The 21,021-nt window shown below is 47.5% G+C and overlaps 3 protein-coding genes and 1 long non-coding RNA gene across 10 annotated transcripts in view; 2 read left to right on the top strand and 2 right to left on the bottom strand.

Moving 5' to 3' along the window:
- Positions 1-9: 9 nt before the first annotated feature.
- Positions 10-5,586, bottom strand: sec22bb (SEC22 homolog B, vesicle trafficking protein b). Its single transcript, XM_040185377.2, has 5 exons — positions 4,128-5,586; positions 2,676-2,785; positions 2,422-2,582; positions 1,994-2,140; positions 10-1,876 (listed from the first exon to the last, which is right to left on the bottom strand). Exons 1-5 carry the CDS (start codon positions 4,200-4,202, stop codon positions 1,722-1,724), a joined length of 648 nt encoding a protein of 215 aa, XP_040041311.1. The 5' UTR covers positions 4,203-5,586; the 3' UTR covers positions 10-1,721.
- Positions 3,182-6,368, top strand: LOC120824483 (uncharacterized). Its single transcript, XR_013468651.1, has 3 exons — positions 3,182-3,288; positions 3,403-3,472; positions 5,416-6,368. It is a non-coding gene; the product is annotated as an uncharacterized LOC120824483 (long non-coding RNA).
- npl (N-acetylneuraminate pyruvate lyase (dihydrodipicolinate synthase)) overlaps positions 6,335-21,021 on the bottom strand; it is a 64,619-nt gene continuing 49,932 nt past the window's right edge. The window contains exons 1-13 of one of the 4 annotated variants that reach the window (XM_078108561.1): positions 10,431-10,455; positions 10,036-10,180; positions 9,796-9,878; positions 9,543-9,616; positions 8,594-8,681; positions 8,447-8,504; positions 8,045-8,120; positions 7,844-7,936; positions 7,614-7,759; positions 7,475-7,521; positions 7,299-7,383; positions 7,170-7,209; positions 6,335-7,071 (exon numbers count right to left, since the gene is read on the bottom strand). In XM_078108561.1, coding sequence (XP_077964687.1) covers positions 6,926-7,071; positions 7,170-7,209; positions 7,299-7,383; positions 7,475-7,521; positions 7,614-7,759; positions 7,844-7,936; positions 8,045-8,120; positions 8,447-8,504; positions 8,594-8,681; positions 9,543-9,616; positions 9,796-9,866 — 924 coding nt within the window. In that variant the 5' untranslated portion in view covers positions 9,867-9,878; positions 10,036-10,180; positions 10,431-10,455 and the 3' untranslated portion in view covers positions 6,335-6,925. Of the gene's footprint in view, positions 7,072-7,169; positions 7,210-7,298; positions 7,384-7,474; positions 7,522-7,613; positions 7,760-7,843; positions 7,937-8,044; positions 8,121-8,446; positions 8,505-8,593; positions 8,682-9,542; positions 9,617-9,795; positions 9,879-10,035; positions 10,456-21,021 lie in introns of those variants that run through there. The other 3 variants (XM_078108562.1, XM_040185375.2, XM_078108563.1) reach the window with 3 other exon arrangements.
- On the top strand, positions 10,638-20,881 carry edem3 (ER degradation enhancer, mannosidase alpha-like 3). Of its 4 annotated transcripts, none has more exons than XM_078108549.1 (22): positions 10,638-11,114; positions 11,915-12,025; positions 12,123-12,168; positions 12,378-12,478; positions 12,676-12,715; positions 13,171-13,283; positions 13,443-13,596; positions 13,983-14,117; positions 14,591-14,696; positions 14,943-15,040; positions 15,264-15,389; positions 15,483-15,566; positions 15,808-15,891; positions 16,120-16,244; positions 16,449-16,620; positions 16,722-16,867; positions 16,994-17,138; positions 17,317-17,508; positions 17,749-17,914; positions 18,197-18,382; positions 18,646-18,660; positions 19,524-20,881. In XM_078108549.1, the coding sequence occupies exons 2-22, from the start codon at positions 11,937-11,939 to the stop codon at positions 19,943-19,945; spliced, it is 2,745 nt and encodes a 914-aa protein (XP_077964675.1). In that variant the 5' UTR covers positions 10,638-11,114; positions 11,915-11,936; the 3' UTR covers positions 19,946-20,881. The 4 variants fall into 4 exon arrangements, with proteins under 4 accessions (XP_077964675.1, XP_040041308.2, XP_077964676.1 ...); XM_040185374.2 differs by having other exon boundaries at positions 18,646-18,693; XM_078108550.1 differs by lacking the exon at positions 18,646-18,660.

The following is a 21,021-nucleotide window of genomic DNA, read 5'->3' as shown; positions in this document are numbered from 1 at the left end:
GAAGCGTGATTTGTGCAAATGATTTTATTCATGGATATACACGGTACTGATAACAGAAATGGACCGTAATATGGAAAAGAATTCAATGGACAGAACAGGAGAAGGAGCTCCCCCCCCCCCCACGTCTCTCAGCCTGAATTCACCTTTTAATTGAGTCTACACACGGACGCTGTACACAAAATGAAAAGAAGGACCAGACTAGACATTGGTTGGTTTGTATGGAGGGTGTTGGCCCACACGGTCGCGGCGCGAGAGACGCTAAAAGGAGGATGGATGCACTCTGCTGAGGTCAGCGACTGTACCGGGTTGTTGGAGGTGTAGGCGGGGGTTGAAGAAACAACGAATAATCTCTATTTTACAATTAAGACATAGTCATTAATAGGCTAAACGTATATGAACTTTATATGGCACGTTGCCCGTAGTTATGATGAAGGCTAGAGCAGAGGAGACGGTTGAATCAGTACTAATTGTGCACACAGACCTCCCGGTTATCTTTCTTGTCATTTATCCTGTTAGCTGGTTGAGATGACACAGCAGGATGAACACGGGTAATTAATAACAATAATCATGGTCCTGTTATGAGCATAATTAATTCAGTCAATTACACCTGTGTTTTTATCTCAAAGCAGCTGCTGTGAAAAGGGTGTTTTGTTCTCTTCGTATGATGAAGCCCACCTTAACCACCGGCGGAGAAGACAAACTCCAGCTGTTATTTTACTGTTTGATTTTAACTGATGAAACATACGATTTAAAAAAGCGGCTAAATGTAAAATTCAGAGAGCATCTGTGATTGAGGAATCTGCCCCAACGTGGCGACAGTGGAGCGGACGGCAAGCAGCCACCAGTGCTGACAGCGCTAGTAGTGTACACAACAACAACAACCACTGTGTGGGTGGAGCTAACGGGGGGGACGGGCTGTGTGGTTTGTTACATTACATCACACAAAGAGGGCGTGGCCGTTAATGGTCTGCTCTGGACGCCGTGGTTTGGTGCAACATTTATGAACTGAATTTTGAATTTAGCATCTTTAAATGAGCCGACCCGCCTCCCCCCCAAAAAACAGACTAGCCTCCATTCAGCAATAATAAAAACAACATCATTCTCCCAAAATAGCTGAAGACAAGCTGCAAAATTATACACAGGGGAATGCAATGCTTGAATTCTATATTTTTAAAAAGATAGTCTACTTAAATTACTTTTTTTTTGCCAAACCTTATAAATACCCCAGCTTTTCTAACCCTTTGTAAGTGTTGTACATGTTGTATGCTGAGGCCTGTCAAGTCATCGCTACTGTGATTATAATATTAACAAATGCAGATGCAGAGAATCATGTCAGTTCATTTTTTCAATTTCCTTCGGTGTTATTAGACATCGGCATGACTAAATCAGTCCTGTTACAGTACAGCTTTGGAAACCTGTTTTCCTCTTCATTTTCCTCTCCACACTTAAAAACCAATCACCTACAAAAACAGAGCAAATCGACCCACCGACCGACCGACACGGTCACCACCCTCCACTCGCCTCCGGCTCCAACTACCATCCCATCGTCCAACAACCGCTACCGACATTATGTAATCATTCGTAATCCGCTCACACGTCCGCGGGACAGGTGAGAAGCAGACGGGCGGTGGTGTGTCTGCAAAGTCTTATTAAGAGCAGGTGTCCGGCTTCTAGTGTGTGCGGACTCATCCTCTACCTCGATACCTCGTTCCTCTCCCCTCTCAGAGCCACCAGAAGCGCACGTAGACAATGAGCATGATGAAGAACACGCCGCCGGCGGCCAGCTTGGCGTAGGTGGAGCGGGTGTTCAGATACTTGGCGTCCCTCTGGTACTTCTTGGAGAGGCTGGACAGGTTGCTGGCCTTGGAGTCCAGCGCTGCAGAGAAGACAAAACGGGGAGGCGAGGACGGAAAAGGAAAATCAGAGGAGGATCCCGGGCGTGGACGCGAGGAGGAGCCGTCACTTTCAATGGCTCAGCGAGGGAAGGACTCACCGGAGAGAGCCTCTCCTCTCTGCAGCACCTCCTCGATGTTGGCCACCATGATCCTCTGGACGTCCTGCAGCTCCGTGTTGATGCTGCCCAGGTTCCTCCTCGCTCGGCTGTCAATGTACGACTTCTTGGTTTTTTGGATGTAGGTGTCTGGGGGGGACAAGAACGAGGATTCATTCAGCGCGGACTCGCATTGAGATCGAGATTTATCTCACGCCAGTCGATCAGCGACACAAAAAAAACTTATGAAATGCAGAATCTAGGCAAAGGGGAGCGAGATCAGTCTGCAGTGTCACTACAAACACAAAATCAGTCTCCTTAATTTATCCAGGCCAAATCAGGATGAAGTGCCATTTTAATGCTACATTATAAAATAATTATCCCGATTATTATTAACTTTTCAAGAGTTCAGCGTCTCCTGGCTCTCTCACCAAATTCAATGAAGGAGTAAGGCCGGGACACCGTGGGGACCTTCTTGCCGTGCTGCTCATGGAACTCTGCCTGCAGGTCTTCGAGGTAAGCAAAAGCCAGCTTCTTGGCGAAGCTGGCTTCACACAGCACCAGATAGCACACTCCCTTCTCTATGGCATAGCTGCAAGGAGAACACAAACAGTGTCAGGAAACCATTGCAGAAATACTTACTTAGAAACAAATGGTCTTTTTCTGAATTATTCTTGGTACTCACTGGAAGGACATGGAGCCGGCCTCCAGCGTGCAGCGCGTGGGACTCTGATCGTTGAGTTTCCTGAAGAGCTGCTTAGCTTGACTCTGATACTGCTGAAGGTCGCGACCCAACTGAGCAGACGGAGAACACGAAGCAGATCGGTGACCACGCGGCTCGCTCGCATCGCACACAGGGAATTACGTGTGAATTTCAGGAAATAAGGAATTTTATGTTGCACAAGCAAATGTAGCAGCGGAAGAGACATCAATGACCGAAAAGTTTCACAAGACAGACAAAAAAAAAAAAGCAACCGCCCAACAGTCCAGATTTCACATTATTTGCAAAAGTAAAGTTGAAAGTGTGCGGGAAATAAATAGTTGGCAGAAAACACTACTGAGAGACAGTTTCATGCTTCAACTGCGACTGAAGAGGCAATTTTCTTTTTTTTTTGTGGTCAGAATTTGGACGGTATCAATTTCCTGCGCGTGGTTGACTCAAGCAAATGACACGTTGTTCACAGCATCACAGACACACGTATGACGTGGAAGCACAGAGCGGAGAGACAAAAACAAACCTTTTCACTTCCCTTCGGGTGAGCAAACGAGAGAGCGAAGGGAAAGACGTTAGACGCCCGGTAAGTCATGCTCAAACAGAATGCAACAGCTTGACATGTCACAATGCCAAACATTAGAACATTTCTCACATGTTGAGTTTATGTTTGGGATTTTTTTTTGGTGGTTGCCGAAAGGGTTCATGGCAGGATGCAATCAAACAAGGGGACGTTGCATCGGAACCAGGACAATCTGATACTAAAACAGGTATTCTTTAAAAATAAATGAATAAATAAATAATAAAACTAAGAATTTGCTTAAATCTGGTGTTTCAAAAACAACAAGCAGGACGTTTACCGAGCAGATGATTGTACAGTCGATAAACACACCAGCGCCATCTGGTGGACAGTAGAAGTAAAGGCAACACCGTTGCTACGTGTTGTCAAAAATAGGATTTCAACAGTTTCCAGTTTCTTATGCGAGTTTAAGTGATCAGATAAAATCTAAAATATATATTTATTGACCCGCAATTTAGGAATGTACTACTGGAAAAAAGATATTCAACTGTGCTTTTAAAGAGATGTTGCCCACTTAATTTTGATCAGAACTGAAAGAGAGCACGATTAGTCGAACCCTCCTCGTTTTGCGACACAAACATCCACATCCACACGTCCGAGGGCCTCCGACCGCGCCGCGTTTAAAGCCTCACACAACCCGAGGGTGAAGCTCTACGAGCAACATCTGGACTAACGCGACGGCAGGAACAGAAACACGGCGACGGGCCCGGCGTCAGCTAACGTGTCAGTCCGGCATTTGTTACCCGTCGAAGAGGCGTTCACGGGCCGCAGTGACAACAGCAAACGGGCTGGCACGCGCGTGTACACGCAAAGACACACAAACACACAAAAGGTGCTGTTTTCACCTGTTCGTCCTCCTGCATTGAGGCGGCTAACGGAAGGCCGTCGGCCAGCCGAGCGATCATCGTCAGCAGCACCATGTCTCCTCTGTGTGTCTCTCTCTCTCTCGGCCCGGTTGGACGTTGCGGCGGAACGAAAGCGTCTGACGGGCTGTTAAACTGACAACACCGCAGAGGGCTGACGCGCTGAGCTGGCCGGAAACGCCGGGGAGCTTTGCGTGCGACCGCTAAATGTTTCCGACCTCTCGCCGCGCTTAGAGTCGTTCCGTCCAGCGCGTCTGTTTGTGTTTACAGTGACAGTTCGTACTTTATTTAATGTGTTTAATGTCGTGCTGTATTACTGTATTGTGTATTCGCCCCATTACTTATTTGTCATTTTAAACATTGAATGAATAAATACGTGGTTTGAGGTCCATGTCTCCATCCATTGAAGAAGACATTGAGGTGCGACTGAAGGAGGAAAGCTAATAAACGCACTGCAATTATTCCTACTGACGACAGAATTAATTTTAACGGTTGTATTACGATTTTAACCAATTAATAATTAGAAAACATATCGCTGGTTAGACCGATTTGTTTAATTAATATGCTTATGTTTTTAAATGCAATACGTTTGATAAGTGATGATGATTCGGGGGTTAATTATTTCTGGCAATGTTATAATATGTATATGTGCATATAGAACGTGCGGTGTGACATCGAGAAAGTACCAAGATAAAAGTAAATTAAATCCCCCTTTTCCAAGAAGGCCACAGTGTTATCTTACTAAGTAAGTAAGATAACAAAATCTCTTGAATGTGTTTTTTCTGATAAATGATGCCATCCCCACAAACCAGGAGACACTGCTTGACTTGAATCATTGTGTCAGTGTCACCTTTCCATTTCAATTCTGCTTACCGCACAGAATGAGATCACTCTTACTCATCGAATCCTGCATTTGTTCCTTGCGCATGAGGCATTCAATACTCAAAATGAGTCAATTCATCTAGTTGTGAGTACAAAGTACATACAGTGGAGGGCAGTATTGGTCACTTTTGGGGGGAAAAGCCTCAGGGAGAAAAGCTTTTCCCATTTATTCGTGGTAAGGAATTTACTACATTCAAATGGCTGCAATATGCCATCTCGTGTTAAATCAGCTGGTTTGCTGTTGTGCTGAAGTGTCAGATGGAGCGAGGAGCTCCGCACAGAGAACCTCTGAGCTCTAAAGCACAAACCACAGCAACTTGCACAGCATTCCTAATCCGTCACCAGCCCTTCCACAGCCTCTCTGTCCTATCGTCCGTGGGCGAGACAGGTGCTGCGTCCACAGGGAGCCGCTGTGACGGTCTGCAGGCCCCCACCGAGTGACCTCACCGCGTGACCCCGCCGGCCCCACCGGCCCATCCGCCACACAGCACGTCTGCTGCCTGTCTGACATCGAACCGAGGCGAGCGACGGCATTGACGGAGAGGACTGAGACGAGAGAGAAAACTAGTTCCTTTTTGTCAGATAGGAGAGAAGACGGGTGAGAAGACATGGCGTCAGTCCCGTACCTGCGCAGCGAGTCCCAACAAAGGAAACGGAACCATGCCAAGTGTGTGTGTCGTCATAGCGGAGCTTCATAAGAATGATGGCTTTGCTTTACATGCCTGTGTGAGTATTGAGTGAGTACTGCATTGATGTCAAATAGTGCTCATCTTAACCACCTCCAATAGCACAGGGTAACTACTGACTAGGACACACACACACACACAGAAGTTCACACAGGAATATTCAGCCTGGCGGTGGTTTTCTCCAAAGCACCCACAGACTACTCGCTGCACTAGATTTGAAGCCAGATGTCTTATTAAAGAGGCAACTTGTGACAAAACATGGCAGGAAAAAGCAAAAGTAGTTTGGGATTTGAGTCTCACATTGAGCTGCAGAGTTCAGAAACGTCTGTCTCACAAAGGGCAGGCTGGTTTGAGCGATGCATCTTTCTCACATAGCTTTGTGAACTCTGTGTATTCAGTGCTTTGTTGTGCACAGAAACGTGGAATTGTAGGTCCATTTGAAACAACAGTGACATTCAGGTTTCAGGAGAATCATTCCACTGATGAGGTTTGTCAAGAACCAGCTAAATTTCATCTGATCTGTAAACTCATCTGAAAAAGTGCCAACAGAACATTAGTTCTTAAAGGACCAACATCTTAAGCAACCAAACGTCAACTGCAAAAACACAAAAACACAACAGATTTAATAAACTGTTTAATAAACTGATACAACACATGGATCAACGCATTCATTGGGAGGAAAGTAGTGATTGATACTTACAATACCAAGAACAAGTAATTCATTACACAGAATGTGTCCCTTTCAAAAAGTATCCATTTACTAGCATAAGATACGAATTCTTAACTGAGAACAGGCTGAATCTGCGCTTAATGCTCCCGTCCAACAACTGGAATCTTGTCTTCCCTTTTCTGTGAGTGTTTATTCTTTTGTGAAACAACGGTCACATCGACGTGCCGTCTGTCTCGGATTCAAACAGCAGTTGTTGTTGTTTTTTTTATAACTGTGCTTTTTAAAAGTATAAAAATAAAGCTAAACTTTCCCTGGAGGGAAACATTCTACTGACCTAAGACATCATTGTAACATTTCACTGGGTTAGTTCTTTTTACATAAAAAAAAATAAAAAATCCATATATCAATTAGAGGTTTGGATAAAATTCATCACGTTATAATATCAATACCATCAAGGAGAGACACACAGCAGGGTTTGATTAAAGGTGTAAAGGTGGCGAGTCCAGTTATTCTGGGATTTTAACAATCCAGTTTGAAACACTTCAACAATCGGTAAAAATCTGGTGGTATTTCTTCACGATGAGCCCGGCGGCATCTGGAGGACACGGCGTCACAGGGAGCCGGGGGGCCCCGAGGTTCAAGCCCGACAGCTCATTCATCAGCTGCTTGTTCACGCCCACGTCAAAGCCTGTCAATCACAATAAGGCGGTTTAAAAAAATAAATATATAAATAAAAAAAAGTGAGTGACACAACAAAAGATAATGTGTGAAAAAAACGTAGCTTACCAAGTTTCATGGCATAACTGAGGACCTGTTGCATCTTGAACTACGCACGGAAATTAAATAAATAAAAGATGTCAGCAAACTACATAAATGTAAAAAAAAATATCAGATAGAGATTGGGATGGACGGCACCTGGATCTTCCTGGCTTGGTCGATGTGGCCGTCCTTGAGCGCGGACATGAGCTGGTTGAAATGACAACCCGCATAGTTGTAAGTGCTGCAGACAGATAAACGAAACACGCGGTGAAAAACCGTGAAGCAGAGAGTACGGGAAGAGATGAAGCGCTACGCGGGAATCCAACACCGACCTGCCGACCGCTCCGTCCGCCCCCATGACCAGACCTGCAAGCAGTTGCTACGGGAGAAGAAGAAGAAAGAAGAAACTTTGTTTTAAGCCGGCTGAGATAAGACGCTGTGGATGGTGGAGGAGGTGGAGGAAGAGCTGACCTCGTCCACGCCGTACAGGAAGGACCAGTGAGGTGGACTGCTGCTGATGCACTGGCCAAAGTCCATCAGGTCGGCCCCGCTGAACTTCACACCTCTGAAGGAGGGGATGAGCTCCTGGATGCCCTCCAACAAATCTCTCGCTGGCACTGAAAAAAAAAAAAAAAAAGAATCACAGTCGCTCCGTTTTCTAAATGCAGCAGCGAAAAAAATCTGTTATCGGTGACACTCACCAGTGACACCGGTGACGGCTGGAATGTGGTAATAAAAGAAAGGCAGCGTTGGGGCGGCTGAAGCCACTTCCTGGAGGAACGACCTCAGCGCGCCTGAATCAGAACCACAGCGAGAAAATGTGACCAAAACGTGAAAAAAAGCACCCGGCGGGTTTTCCCAGTGTCTGTGAAGCTGCACTTGAAGATAAATCCATTTATAACCTGCAGTTCTGGGCTTGAAGAAGAACGGGGCCATGGCCGCGATGGCGTCAGCGCCGACCTGAGCTGCATGCGCCGCCTGGAGGGAACATCAGCGCCGTGAGGACGCGCAACCACAGCTATGGGAATCTGAAGCCACTGCTGTAGTGGAGTTATTATATTGGGAGCCTGTGGATGCGGTCTACGATCACTGTAGGTTTCGTTAGCCGAGGCTTTATTAACCTATTGTTGGAAAATGTCAAAAAGAAATAGACGAGCGGATTGAAACGTGAAGCTTCAGCAGTGTTTTCTTCACGATTCTGGCACTCGATGGCTCGAGGAGCAAATACGAAGTGAAATTAGGTGTTGAAATACTTGCAATTGTGTAGGACTTTGCGTGTCTGTGTCAGTACTGCATTGACTCACCAGCTCTTTGGCTTCTTTAAGACTCAGGCAGCCGACGTGAACGATCACCTGATCCAATCTGTCGAGACACGGACGCAAGAAATTTAGCAATCTGTTGATTCCCTGTGGCGTTGGACTCAGACAACCCCCCCCACCGGGATGACTTACTTCCCCTTGGCTTTTTGACACCACTCCTCAGCGAGGAGCTTCCGCTCTGCAACACTGAGAGACATGCTCTCTCCCGTGGTCCCGTTCACTGAGAGCAAGTGCAGACATGTCTCATTTAGATTAAGTTCTCCACTTCAGAAAATACACATTTTGAAGGAAATTAAAGAGAACAAGCTGTGTGTGTGTTCAAGAGTGCCAGGACAAAACAACGAAGCGAGTGATGATGCAGACGATGAAGGCGAGATGAGGGGGCACACGGATCAGCACGAACAACGGGAACCACGATGATTCATCGGCTTTGAGGAAAAATGTGAAACGGACCCGTAATCAGGGGCCCGATTGACGCACAGGAAGCGCTGATTGTCTTTGATGAAAGGAGAGCGAAGGGCAGGTTTGATATCTGGTGCTTATTGGTGAACAGATCAATTCTTCTGTTTAGTTAGCTGGGGGGGCAACACATTTACATAATCAAAAGTTTAAAAAGGTCCCATGTAGGTTTCGTCTGCACCTCTGAACTTTAGCTATGAAAAACGTTTTTTCGTATGTGAATCACACACTATGAAGCAACGTTTTCGCTGGTATTTAAAAATGACTATCATCACTATCACTACTATCATTGAAATAATTGGTGGATAAATTATAGTTACAGATGGCAGAATTGCCTTTTGACGTCAAAACAAGTGAAAAAATGTAAACTCTGGCGAACTTCTGAAAAAGCACTTGAAAACGTAAAGGCTTCAGGTACTTTCTTAGCGGAGCAGATGTAATCCCAAACTAATCACCAACTGATAAGTGTAGCAGACAACGTAACGACCAGACACTGCTCCTTTGTGACCACGCAGAGAGGTTAACATGGTGACCAGAGGACAGACACACCGACATGTCTGCAAACCAACAAGGTAACAAGGCTGAGAAAGGACAGATTTCAGACTCCACCTTTGAAACTTACCAAATATGCCATTAACACCTTGCTTCTCTGTCAAGTAGTCAATATAAGGTCCAATCTCCTCTAGGTTGACTTCACTGTTTTGAGGAAAATGTAGGTCTACACATTTTGCAAAACAAATACGAAACATGCAAAAGTAAACCACATCTACAGGATCAGTTCGCAATTCAATCCAATCCTCCTTAGTCACTTTAAACCTCCAACAGGTTTTCAGACATAAACACACATGGTGAACGGGTTTATTATGGCTTCTTACCCTTGGGCGGTGAATGGAGTGAACGTGGCTGCAATTAAGCCGTTCAGCTTCTTTTCAGCGGAAGGATCCATGACTGATTTTAGCTGAATGACCAAAACAACAGACGGGTCACGGGTTAGGAGAAGATGAGGTACAAAAGAAATGAGCAAATGGAATAACTAACGTTACAAAAATAAAAGGCTGAAATACTGACAAATACGGATAAACGGTAAGCAAAAAAAACATGTCGCGATAACTTACGTGTTTTCCTTCTGCACGTTGTGGAAGTCTATTTCATTTGGGGGTTAATTGTAGTTACTGGAGGTTCCGTAACTGTTGACAGCCTCTTAAAAGCGCCCCGTGGTTGGTACCTGTCACGTGTAGAGATCACGTGCCACCGCAATGCCTGATGGGACACGTAGTTAAAGGAAGAAAAAGCACGAAAATACGTTAAATGGGATAGAGTTAAATGGGTTTGGAGCAAATGCAACTCAGACACACTACAGTTTCCCTTAGAATCCTTATTTTAGGGTTGGTAGTCGTTCCTCCACTTGCGAATATATTAAGCTTTGGCACGTTAGTATTAGTTAAAAAGCGTTCAAAATGTAACGTTAATCCCTCGAGAACGCGGAGTTGAGGGTATTTTTTTTCCAGACCTTAAATGCGAAGTGAAAGGCACAGCATTCAAAACATTAAAATAATTTGTTTTCCTGAGTAGAGACTTTCAGGTAGCAAGTGGCACTTGTTTCATTTATTAAAAATGCAGGCTGAGCTTGGGATGACGTGTCTTTGTGCTTAATGTTTACGTTTTAGGAGTTATGTATATAAATCACCGCGAACGAGGGGCGACTTTCCTCTTGCAACTTTCGGGAAAAGTTTGCCTGACAAGCTCAACTCAGGGCATGAACGCGATCCTTGTACCAGGAAGCGGATGTTGTTGACGTTTTCCTCGCAACGACTTCCGGTTTTATAAGGCTCGCTAGCTTGGCGAAACAGCAGTTTACGGCAAAATGGACCACTTTATAACACGAAGTACAGAGTAGATCGGCCGGTCTGTCCTGCTGCTCAACAATGGACACGGATTTAGTCGATTGTCTTGTGTTATTAATCCGTCCGATCGGCGCGTCCAGCTACTTAGTCCGGCCGGCTAACTGGTTTAATAAAGCCTGACCCAGTGTTCGGCTGACTGACGACAGAGACATGTCATGAGGAGATAATACCTAACTTATTTCCTAAAAGGTTTTACAGGTTGACACGTTGATCACGGGAGGCAGTATGAACAGGAACTTCCGGGAGCTGTTGGATTTATTCGTGGTTTAATTGGCTTCGGATTGTGTGGAGTAAGTAAACGATTTGTGGATTAGGATTTTAAACAGAAATTAAGACCCGTATTTATAAATCGGCCTTTCCTGCTGCTGTTTACAGTGTGCGCTTTACTCTGATAATGTGTCGTGATACCCGAAAAAGGGTTAGATTTCTTTCCGATCGCTCTTGCTTGAAATCTACATCTAATAAATACTTAAATTGTAATTTGCATCATTGAATCGCGGGATTCATCCGATTTGTTTTTGCAGTTTTGACATGACGCCAGAGTTCACACGTTACGTTATCCATGTGGATGTCAACGTGTCACACCTGCGTGCGTGCGTGTGCGTGTGTGTGTGTTTGTGTGTGTGTGTGTGTGTCCGGGTCACCTTTTGGATAAACAGGTGTGAGTGACTCACCACCTGCGCACTGCAAAGTAACGCCTGTTCCCTCTCTATCAGTTACACGTTGATAACTCTCCACTTTAAATAACAACATTACCAAGAAACTATGGCATCACAGTTTGCCTTTGCAATGTCTGCACATTGAACTTAGTCGGTCATTGACTCGGAGTCGTGTCGTTGGTGTTTGCTGAGAAAAGAAGTGTGTAAGTGGCTCAGTTTCATCAGCAAACCGGCACGATTACGTGATGCTTTGTGTTAATGAATAAGTGGTACACAACGTGCTTTAACCTGATCTCTGAGGTACAACATTGATGGAGTGGCGTCGGCTTGTCTTCCTTTGGTGTTTTTGTTATTTGGAGCTGTTTGGTCAGGGCAGTGGTCACCACCGGGTGTTTGCTCCGGGACTGACTCGTCTCTTTCCTGTGCATCAGTGCGATCGTGCCCACAACCACAATGCCGGGTGTGCTGTTCTCGCTGATGCTGCTCGGAGGTCTGTGCGGCCTCGGACAGGCCATGTCACGGGAGGAGAAGAGCAAGTTGAGGTGAGTGGGCACGAAACACACCGCTTCCTCCGAGGAAGAATCCACCTAAAACATGTTCACGAGGCTGACTTTTGCCTGTCATTCCCCCTTAATGAAGGAACCAAGTGGTTGAGATGTTTGACCATGCATATCAGAATTATATGGTGAGTTCTCTCTGTTCCATACTTGTATTTGTTGTTTTGCTGCAGCTTTGCATGACGGATGGATGTACATTTTCTGATGGCAGGTTTAATTAGCGTGTCCTCCCCGTTAAGAAAGCAAAATAAAAGAAGAGCAGGCCAAAGCGTGGTGTTTGATATGTGTGTGTGTGTGTGTGTGTGTGTGTGTGTGTGTGCGTGTGTGTGTTTGCCAGGATCATGCGTACCCAGCAGATGAGCTGATGCCACTAACGTGCAGAGGAAGAGTCCGTGGGCTTGAACCCAGCCGAGGAGACGTAGACGACGCTCTGGGGAAGTGAGTAGAGACTTTTGTCCCTTGAGAATTAACAGAGCAGCAATAACACACAAACACACACACACACACACATTACCACACCTGGTTGAAGAAATTCAAAACGAGGAGGCTGCAGAGGAACTGAACACTTTGCTGAATTACCCTTGTGTTGAATAATGTTTACATGAGATATAAACAAATGTCTCTCTGTCTTATAGGTTCTCTTTGACCCTCATAGACACACTGGATACTCTAGTGGTGGGTATTGGTGTGGTCGTCTTACAGAATTCATTTGTTTTATTATGTTGAGGCTGTTTTTAGTATCATTACTATTCTATTATAAACACTGGTGGTGTTATCGTTGGTAATGATCAGAATTGTTCTATCAGTATTTAGCTTTTACTTTTTCTGGTCCTCTAAGTCGGTTGAGTATTATGAGTTTTCCAATAATAATACTTTTTAATGATTTAATATAATTGAATATAGATGAATATGACAGCACATTGCAAAGGTTTTCATGACATCGTAGTCTACAAGGTGGATCATTATCTTTACTTCTTAACTGAATTTAGAGTGAAATGTCAATATTTTCTAAATGAAAAATGAACTGGTCATCTGAAGAAAGTCTTCAGTCTCTCAGTCCACCTTTGAGCCATGAATCCACCGCTAGTCAAACCGGATCTCTACAGTCATCTATTACCTCTCATTTCCAGCTGTTGAACAAGACAACAGAGTTTGACGTTGCCGTGAGAAGAGTGCTGACGGATGTGAGGCTGGACAACGACATCGTGGTGTCGGTCTTCGAAACCAACATACGTGTCCTCGGGTGAGATCAGATTAGACGATCGACACACATGAACGGTTAAGAAATGACACGTCAAGTGCGCCCTCTGACAGGCAGCAAACGGAGCAGCTGTCCACGAACAAGCAAGTGCTAAGAAATCTCTGTGCTTGGTTCCTAACGCGTGTGTGTGTGTGTTTTCAGAGGTCTGTTGGGGGGGCATTCCATGGCTGTGATGCTGAGAGACGGCGGTCAGCACATGCAGTGGTACCAGGACGAGCTCCTGCATATGGCCAAAGACCTGGGCCTCCGACTGCTGCCAGCCTTCAACACCAGTAGTGGCCTTCCGTATCCCAGGGTGAGACGCAAATACCCAAATTCTGCTCATCGATAACGGAAACAAACCCACGCGCTTTGTCGGGTGGGGATGCACAACAGAGACGTCTAACACACGCTTGTTTTGTCATGTCATTGGCAAAGCAGTCCTATGAAATGAAATGCTGAGCTACAAAAAAATTGAGTTATTGTCAGTCACACGTTTTCAGTGCTGCGACATGTCAGATTGACGTTCGTAACCTCTGTTATTGTGACCACATACTTTGATTTTGACGCTTTTGATCACGCATATTTTCGTGTCTGACCAATTTCCGTGCACATTCTCTTCTCTCAAACCAACTGTAAAACTTTTTTTTAAAACGATTTTTCAATGTTTTTCTCATTGTTGTTGTTTTTTCCACGTGACAGGTTAACCTGAAGTTTGGCGTCAGGGGTCCTGAGACGAGAACGGGCACAGAAACAGACACCTGCACTGCGTGTGCGGGAACCATGATCCTGGAGTTTGCCGCCTTAAGTCGCTTCACTGGAGATCCTGTGTTTGAGGTATCGGAGGACAACATCCACCTTCTTCGCATACACGTACACACCGTGTGTAAATAGTCAGTAAGCCGTGAGCTAAATGAACAGACGCGCTTCAGCACCAAACAGCCACGCCGCGCCGGTGTTTATCCTCGTTACACCTTGTGGCTCTATGGTTAGTTTCTTTTTAGATCGGGTTGCAGACGCCCTCCTGTTTGATGTGGAATGCCGTGTCTGACCTGTATCTTGTTGATCAATGTGCATCCCACGAAAATAGACCCAACCGAATGTTGTCTTCCATGTAAAGAGAATAAAACGGAACATGAAGTTATGGGAGCCTGATATTTTACCCTGTGCACTGGTTGACTTCCTGGCAGCAGTAAACTGCTGACCACGCACACAGTCCATCACTGGAATCGCTCCTGCAGCCGACAGCTCCTGCAGATTGATTTTAAACCTTTTTTTTTTTTAAATCAATACTACACTCTTCTTCACAGGCCCATGCCCGGAGAGCTCTGGACTTTCTGTGGGAGAAAAGACAGAGACACAGCAATCTGGTGGGAACCACCATCAACATCCACTCTGGAGAGTGGGTTCGCAGGGGTGAGATAGGGGGGAGGGCGGGGAACAGGATGACATGCCTGAGGGTGGATGAAGTGGAAGCAGAGAAAGGAGGGAAGGAGGCTGCAGCAGATGAGGAGACAAGGACACGAGAGAGTGGAAATGAAGCGTTTGTGGGTCGGGGCGGGAGAGGACGTGGGGTCACAGAGGGTTGGCGGGTAAAGCCGCAGCATCGTCGCACTCTTCTTGCCTCATACAAGTGTGTTGATTGATTGTGTCCCCCTCCAGACAGCGGAGTGGGAGCGGGAATCGACTCGTACTACGAGTACCTGCTAAAGGCTTACATCCTCCTGGGAGATGACCTGTTTCTGCAGCGGTTCAATATTGTGAGGACACGCGCACACACACACACACACTGTAATTTGAGGCCTCTCCGTCTGCATAATAGCATCTCCTTATGGCACCGCCAACATACATCATTATTATACCTTATACTTTTATGTTTGTTGTTTTATGTTTGGTTTTCCAACTTCCAACGTATTTTTGTTGCAATTCTATTTGTTTATATCACACATATAATCCACCCTTCACTCTGTATGTCCTGTTCAGCACTATGCATCTATAATGAAGTACATAAGCCAGCCGCCGCTGCTGCTGGACGTCCACATCCACAAACCTCTGCTTCCTGCTCGCACCTGGATGGACTCTCTGCTGGCCTTCTTCCCTGGACTGCAGGTCGGATTGCAATCGGTTTGACTGAAAAAAAAGTCGCGCCTCGTGCCGTTACGGTAACGCTGCACTCGCTGTGCGAACTGTGTGTCCCCGCAGGTGTTGAAGGGAGACATCCGTCCCGCCATCGAGACTCATGAGATGCTGTACCAAGTTACGAAGAAGCACAACTTCCTCCCGGAGGTAATGTGTCACTTTAAGTAGCCTCGCAGGGCTTTCACTGCTCCGTTTAAATGAGCGAACTAGAATTCTGGGCCTCATACGAGTAATTCCGCATGACTTGTGTCATAAGCCGCAACTGTTGTGAAAGGGACGTGCTCGCTTACAGTTTAGCTCCGTCTGCCTGTTCTAATTACAAAGCGCTGGATGGTACGCTGACCCCTTCGTCCTTCTCCCCCTCCCCCCTCCCACCTGTCTCCTCCAGGCCTTCACCACTGATTTCAGGGTACACTGGGCCCAACATCCCCTGAGGCCTGAGTTTGCAGAGAGCACCTATTTCCTTTACAAGGTACTATATCAAGGACACCTGACATAATGCAGAGGCTCTCTTTCCACAGACGCACTGCAGATTTACTGCAAGTGTTAGTTTAATTTCAACTAAGCGATTACCAATCTCCATCTTTTGCAGTTTTATTAGCGGGCTCCTTTATGCTGCCTTTTGAAGTTCTGGTTCATTGCAGCGGAGTCTCCCTTTGTCCTCTGTCATGATCACACTGCTGTCCTCTGTCCCTCCCAGGCTACAGGTGACCCGTATTACCTGGAGGCCGGTCGCACCATCCTGGACAACCTCAACCGCTTTGCCCGTGTTCCCTGCGGCTTCGCCGCCATGAAGGACGTGCGCACGGGGAGCCACGAGGACAGGTGAGGATACAATGGACGTATCAAGTATTTATTGTGACCAATCAGTATCAAGATATGCTAAAGAAGAAAGGTACAAAAATATATTTGAGCGGAGAAGAAACCCTTTTGGAAAACGTACCACATGCATTATCCACAACAAGCTGACAGCCCTTCATGACTATCTGATAAACACGCCATGAGGTGACACCCACTCTCTCCTGGAAGGATGGACTCGTTCTTCCTCGCCGAGATGTTCAAGTACCTGTTCCTGCTGTTTGCTGATGCCGAGGATCTAACGTTTGACGTGGAGGACTACATCTTCACAACCGAGGCACACCTGCTGCCGCTGTCCCTCTCCACAGCCCCTCACTCTTCATCCATCCCCTCCAACACAACGGTAATGAAAACCTTTAGGATTCACATCTGTAGATGGATGAATGAACACGTGTAGACCTTCCAGTCCCTAAATAACCTCTGATGTGCTTCCCGATACTCCAGTCCAAGGAGGAGCTGGACGACTCAAACTTCGATTGGACCTGCCCTAACACCCGCCTCCTGTTTCCTGACCCCGCCTTCCCCCGTAAGCTGAGAGACCCGATCCGCAGCGCTGTGGACAAGAGCTGCCCCCGGCCCCCTCCTTACCGGTACGTGCACGAACGGGGTTGTGACCAAGTCACGGTGCCGTGCAGCAAATCTATTTCCCCCAATCGCTGTGCCTCTTTCATGTCTTTGACCCGCCTCCCCCTCCCTCTCTCCTCCCTCTCTCGCAGGGAGCCCGGCATGGGGCATCCTCCACTGAGGGCTCAGGACTTCATGGCAAACAACCCGGAACATCTGGAGCTGCTGAGGAGAATGGGAGTCAGTCTCATCCACCTGAAAGACGGCCGCGTGCAGCTGGTCCAGCACGCGACACAGGTGGGCTGTTGAACAACACGGATAAGCACACGCGTGTTCTTGCAAACCGAACTACTGGAGACGGGGAGGATGCAGCTCTGTTAGCTTTCAGTACACAAACAGCGATAACGCTGGATATGATGAGGGAAAGTTTCTTTTCTTCTTCTTTTTTTTTTAAACCCCTCCTCCTCGCCCGCAGGCGGTAAGTGCGGTGGCGGCGGAGGACGGCGTGCGCTTCATGCAGGAGATGATGGAGCTGTCCAGCCAGCAGCAGAAAGAGCAGCTGCCCCCCCGAGCCATTCAGATCGTCTCCCACCCGTTCTTTGGCAGGGTCGTTCTGACCGCCGGCCCGGCTCAGTTTGGCCTGGATCTGTCCAAAAGTTCCACAGGGGTGAGTTTCTTCTGTAGCTTCGTCCAAGCTGCCGGGTTTCAAATTGGAACGCAATTCTTCTTCTGCCTCTCGCTTTTCTCTGGTATTTTTGAGAGAGTACTTCCTCTCCTGGAATATTTTCCTGATTCAAACATTAGAAAAGATGCGTAGACAAGCTTGCTGCAGGAAACCTGCAAAATATCAGAATGTTTTTCCGTCCCTCTCTGCAAATGCACGTGTGCGTGTGTGTGTGTGTTGCAGGTTCGAGGCTTTGCCACCGTGGCCGAACCCTACAGCGGCTGCAGCGAGATCACCAACGCCGAGTACGTCCGGGGCCACATCGCCCTGCTTCAGAGGGGGCAGTGCATGTTCGCCGAGAAGGCCCGGCACATCCAGAAGGCCGGCGCCATCGGAGGCATCGTCATCGGTGAGTGCGAGACGGAGGACAGGCCGATCGGTGACCAGATTAGCGCTCTATAAACGGATTATCTGGAAGGCAGATGGACCCGCGCGTTACACGATAATAACTTATTAATACAGCAGGAATGAAGTGAGCTTAACAAGTACCTGAGTCTAACATAGAAACTAACTAATAGTTTGAATCCACAAAATGTCAGAAACTTTTCTTTTCCTTTTTAATTTCCCACCAAAGTCGGCCGCCGGCTCATTTTCTCCCCCCCCCCCCCCCCCTCTCGCCGTCTCCTTGCAGACGACAACGAGGGCAGCAGCAGCGACACGGCTCCCCTCTTCCAGATGGCGGGAGACGGCCGCAGCACGGACGACATCCCCATGCCCCTCCTCTTCCTCTTCCACAAGGAGGGCAACATCCTGTTGGAGGCGCTGAAGGAGTACAGGGAGGTGGAGGTGCTGCTGAGCGACAAAGCCCGGGACAGAGGTGTGTCTCCCTGCACGTTTGGACTTGACCCCGACCCCCGGGATTGCCCGCTGCGCTTATCGCTCTCCGCCGGCTGAGCCTGGTTATGTGTCGGCTTTTATGGGTTAAAGTTGGCTTTTACACACTTGTCATGGTTGCATCCTCATTCTCCTCCTCATTTGCCAAATCTCTCTGTTCCCCGTGGCGGACTGTAACGGTGCTTCTCCTCTCCTCTCCTTCTCGGTTTCTTCTTTTCCATAACCCTCTCCGCTCTGGATGAGCAGCCACCATATTCAAAGGTAAACCTCTTCCTGGCAGCGTGATTGAGGGCTGTGAGTATCCTTTTTTCCTTCTGCCGTCTGCATCCTTCCCCCTCGCCTGAGTCTCTCTCCTGGCTCCTTTTTTACAGTCATGCTTTCACCCCTCCATCCCTTCCTGTCGCTCTGCCCTCTAACCACAGGATTCTGGTTGTGTTTGATAGGACAGCTTCGTGCAGTCACAGTGTTGTCATTTCTGATTTTCCCCTCCTTAGAGCTTAAGACGTGGCAGCTTTTTTATGTATTTTACACTGGAGCAAGCCGATAGTTACACGCGGCGTGGGGCAAAATTGCCAGGGGGGGGCAATGGAAGGTTTACATTGATTCCGGGAAGAGTTGTCACAATTTGTGTTTGCTCAGCTTTTTTTTGTTACAAATCCTATTATTTGAACACAAAGGCCGCCGGGGCAAAAGGACGAGCCTCTCTGAACTCATGACCCCGACCGCATAATAAACAAATCACAGATTCGTTCCTTAACACACGTACAATCTGCACTTAAAGTAAACGGATGCATTTCTAAAAACAGATTCACACTTCTCCTCCTCCTTCCTTTTTTTTGTACCAGATCTTTGCTAAAGTCACAGTTCAGCTTCTTGCCAGGTTTTCTTTCCACAGTTGCCTCTGCTTGGTTGTGCGGCTCTGTGTGAAAGGCTTTATCCTGTGGGAAACATGACTCACCGTCCGCATCGCGCTGCTGTAGTCGACAGCCTCGCAGGGAAAACGGTTCTATTTTTGACTGAGAATGGCTACCGGGGGGGGGGGGCGCATGTTGTATGGATCACCGGCTGAGGAGGAGGACGAGAGGTTTGTGTGCGTCTGTCTCACCCTCCGTCTTTCTTTTCAGGTGGGGACGAACCAGAGGCGGAGGCGGGCTGCTTAACCGAGGCAACGACCCCCACCTCTTTCGAACCCATCGGCCAATCGCAATCGAGCACGTCGGAGCGAGACCAGCTCAGCCAATCGCAGCAGGACGTTGAGCAAGACACGAGTCCCGCGGAGGAAGCCCGACCGCTGGGGGAAGAGGAAGAGGAGGAGGAGGAAGAGGAAGAGGAAGAGGCCGCCGGTGCCGCGGAGGATGCCACATCCCTGGAAGAGTACGCCACCGACGGCGCGGACTTGGCTCCGCCCATAGAGGAGAGAGACTCGGAGGACAGGGAGGAGCCCGAGGGCGACACGGACTCAGGCAGCCAGCAGGTGGACGAGCTGCTGGCGGATTGGCGGGAAGACTTGGAGGCGTTCCAGCAGATGGAGAAGGACGAGCTCTGACAGCCGCCAAGGCGCAGGGTCGCGGTTTGATCCCGCCGTGAGAGAGGGGGGGGCGTGTCTCCACGAGTCCCCCCCCCCCCCCCCAGCGTCGATCCAGTTGGGCTCAAAGGGAGCTGACGGAGATGTCTCACGTGACTGTCTGTTCTCATGCTCTCTGTTGATGGTGTCATGTGCCAAGGCAGCCCACATCCTGTGTCTCTGGGTCACATGGGAGTCCTTTTTTTTTCTTTTCGGCCCGCTAGTTCAGGAATGAGAGACCAGGGTTCTTGCGTCACTTTCCATGCGGTTTCTATTGTGCAACGAACCTTAATGAACGACACTCGGCGTCGATGTCGAGCATTAAGCGAGACGCTGTCCCTAACGGCGCCTTACTTTCCACCCCACGTTGCTCTGTGTCTCTGACTCAAATGAATGCCGGTCCAACAACTAATAATTAATCCATCGACCAATTCATTTTATTTTTAAATGTGCTGATTGTGTGTGATGATACATTAACCGTCTTTGTGGTGTCAGGCCTTCATTGTGTGTGTGGGCATTGAATAAGCTGCAGGGTTTTATTATTATTATTATTTTTATTTTTTAATGCTTAATGACTGCAGAGGCTCGACACCAGACTCGATGTGTCTCTGGAGGACAGATGAAATCACCTGTCAGTGTAAATGTTGTAATTGGTCCGGGTGTGGCGACTGCAACGATTATGGTGCTGCGTCGCAGCCGTTTCTCCCCACAAACAACAACAACAACAACAACAACAACAACAACCACCTCTGGATCACACCGAGCAGACACACCCTCAGCGGCGAGCTGGGAGAGATGACACACCCACGAGCCGCCACAGGGGGGCGCGCTGACATCTGTCTGATTCGGAGGGATCCAGAATAAACCAATGAATTAACGTGATGAAATTAAATAAAAATGAAGAGGGGAAATTGGAAAGACTGGCTTGATTATTTGAGTTCACGCTATTTTAACAGCGAGCTTTAGGACATTCAAGCGTCTGAAATGACGTGAAAGCTGCTCTGATGTATTATGGGGGAACTCAAAATGTTTAGACTTTTGCAAGCTAGTGGAATATT

Source organism: Gasterosteus aculeatus, chromosome 8, assembly GCF_964276395.1.
Source record: "Gasterosteus aculeatus chromosome 8, fGasAcu3.hap1.1, whole genome shotgun sequence".
NCBI classification, from domain to species: Eukaryota; Metazoa; Chordata; class Actinopteri; order Perciformes; family Gasterosteidae; genus Gasterosteus; species Gasterosteus aculeatus.
The sequence above is the reverse complement of the archived record's forward strand: the minus strand, read 5'-3'. Positions and strand labels throughout refer to the sequence as shown.

Bases quoted from the DNA above. Each gene is read 5' to 3' on its own strand.
- edem3 (XM_040185374.2), top strand. From the start codon at position 11,937: ATGCCGGGTGTGCTGTTCTCGCTGATGCTGCTCGGAGGTCTGTGCGGC. The intron at 12,716-13,170 runs GTGGGTATTGGT...TCTCATTTCCAG, and splicing joins ACACACTGGATACTCTAGTG to CTGTTGAACAAGACAACAGA. The intron at 16,621-16,721 runs GTAATGAAAACC...CCGATACTCCAG, and splicing joins CCATCCCCTCCAACACAACG to TCCAAGGAGGAGCTGGACGA.
- sec22bb (XM_040185377.2), bottom strand. From the start codon at position 4,202: ATGGTGCTGCTGACGATGATCGCTCGGCTGGCCGACGGCCTTCCGTTA. The intron at 2,786-4,127 runs GTGAAAACAGCA...CCGTCTGCTCAG, and splicing joins CAATGCAGGAGGACGAACAG to TTGGGTCGCGACCTTCAGCA. The intron at 2,583-2,675 runs GTGAGTACCAAG...TTCTCCTTGCAG, and splicing joins GCCGGCTCCATGTCCTTCCA to CTATGCCATAGAGAAGGGAG.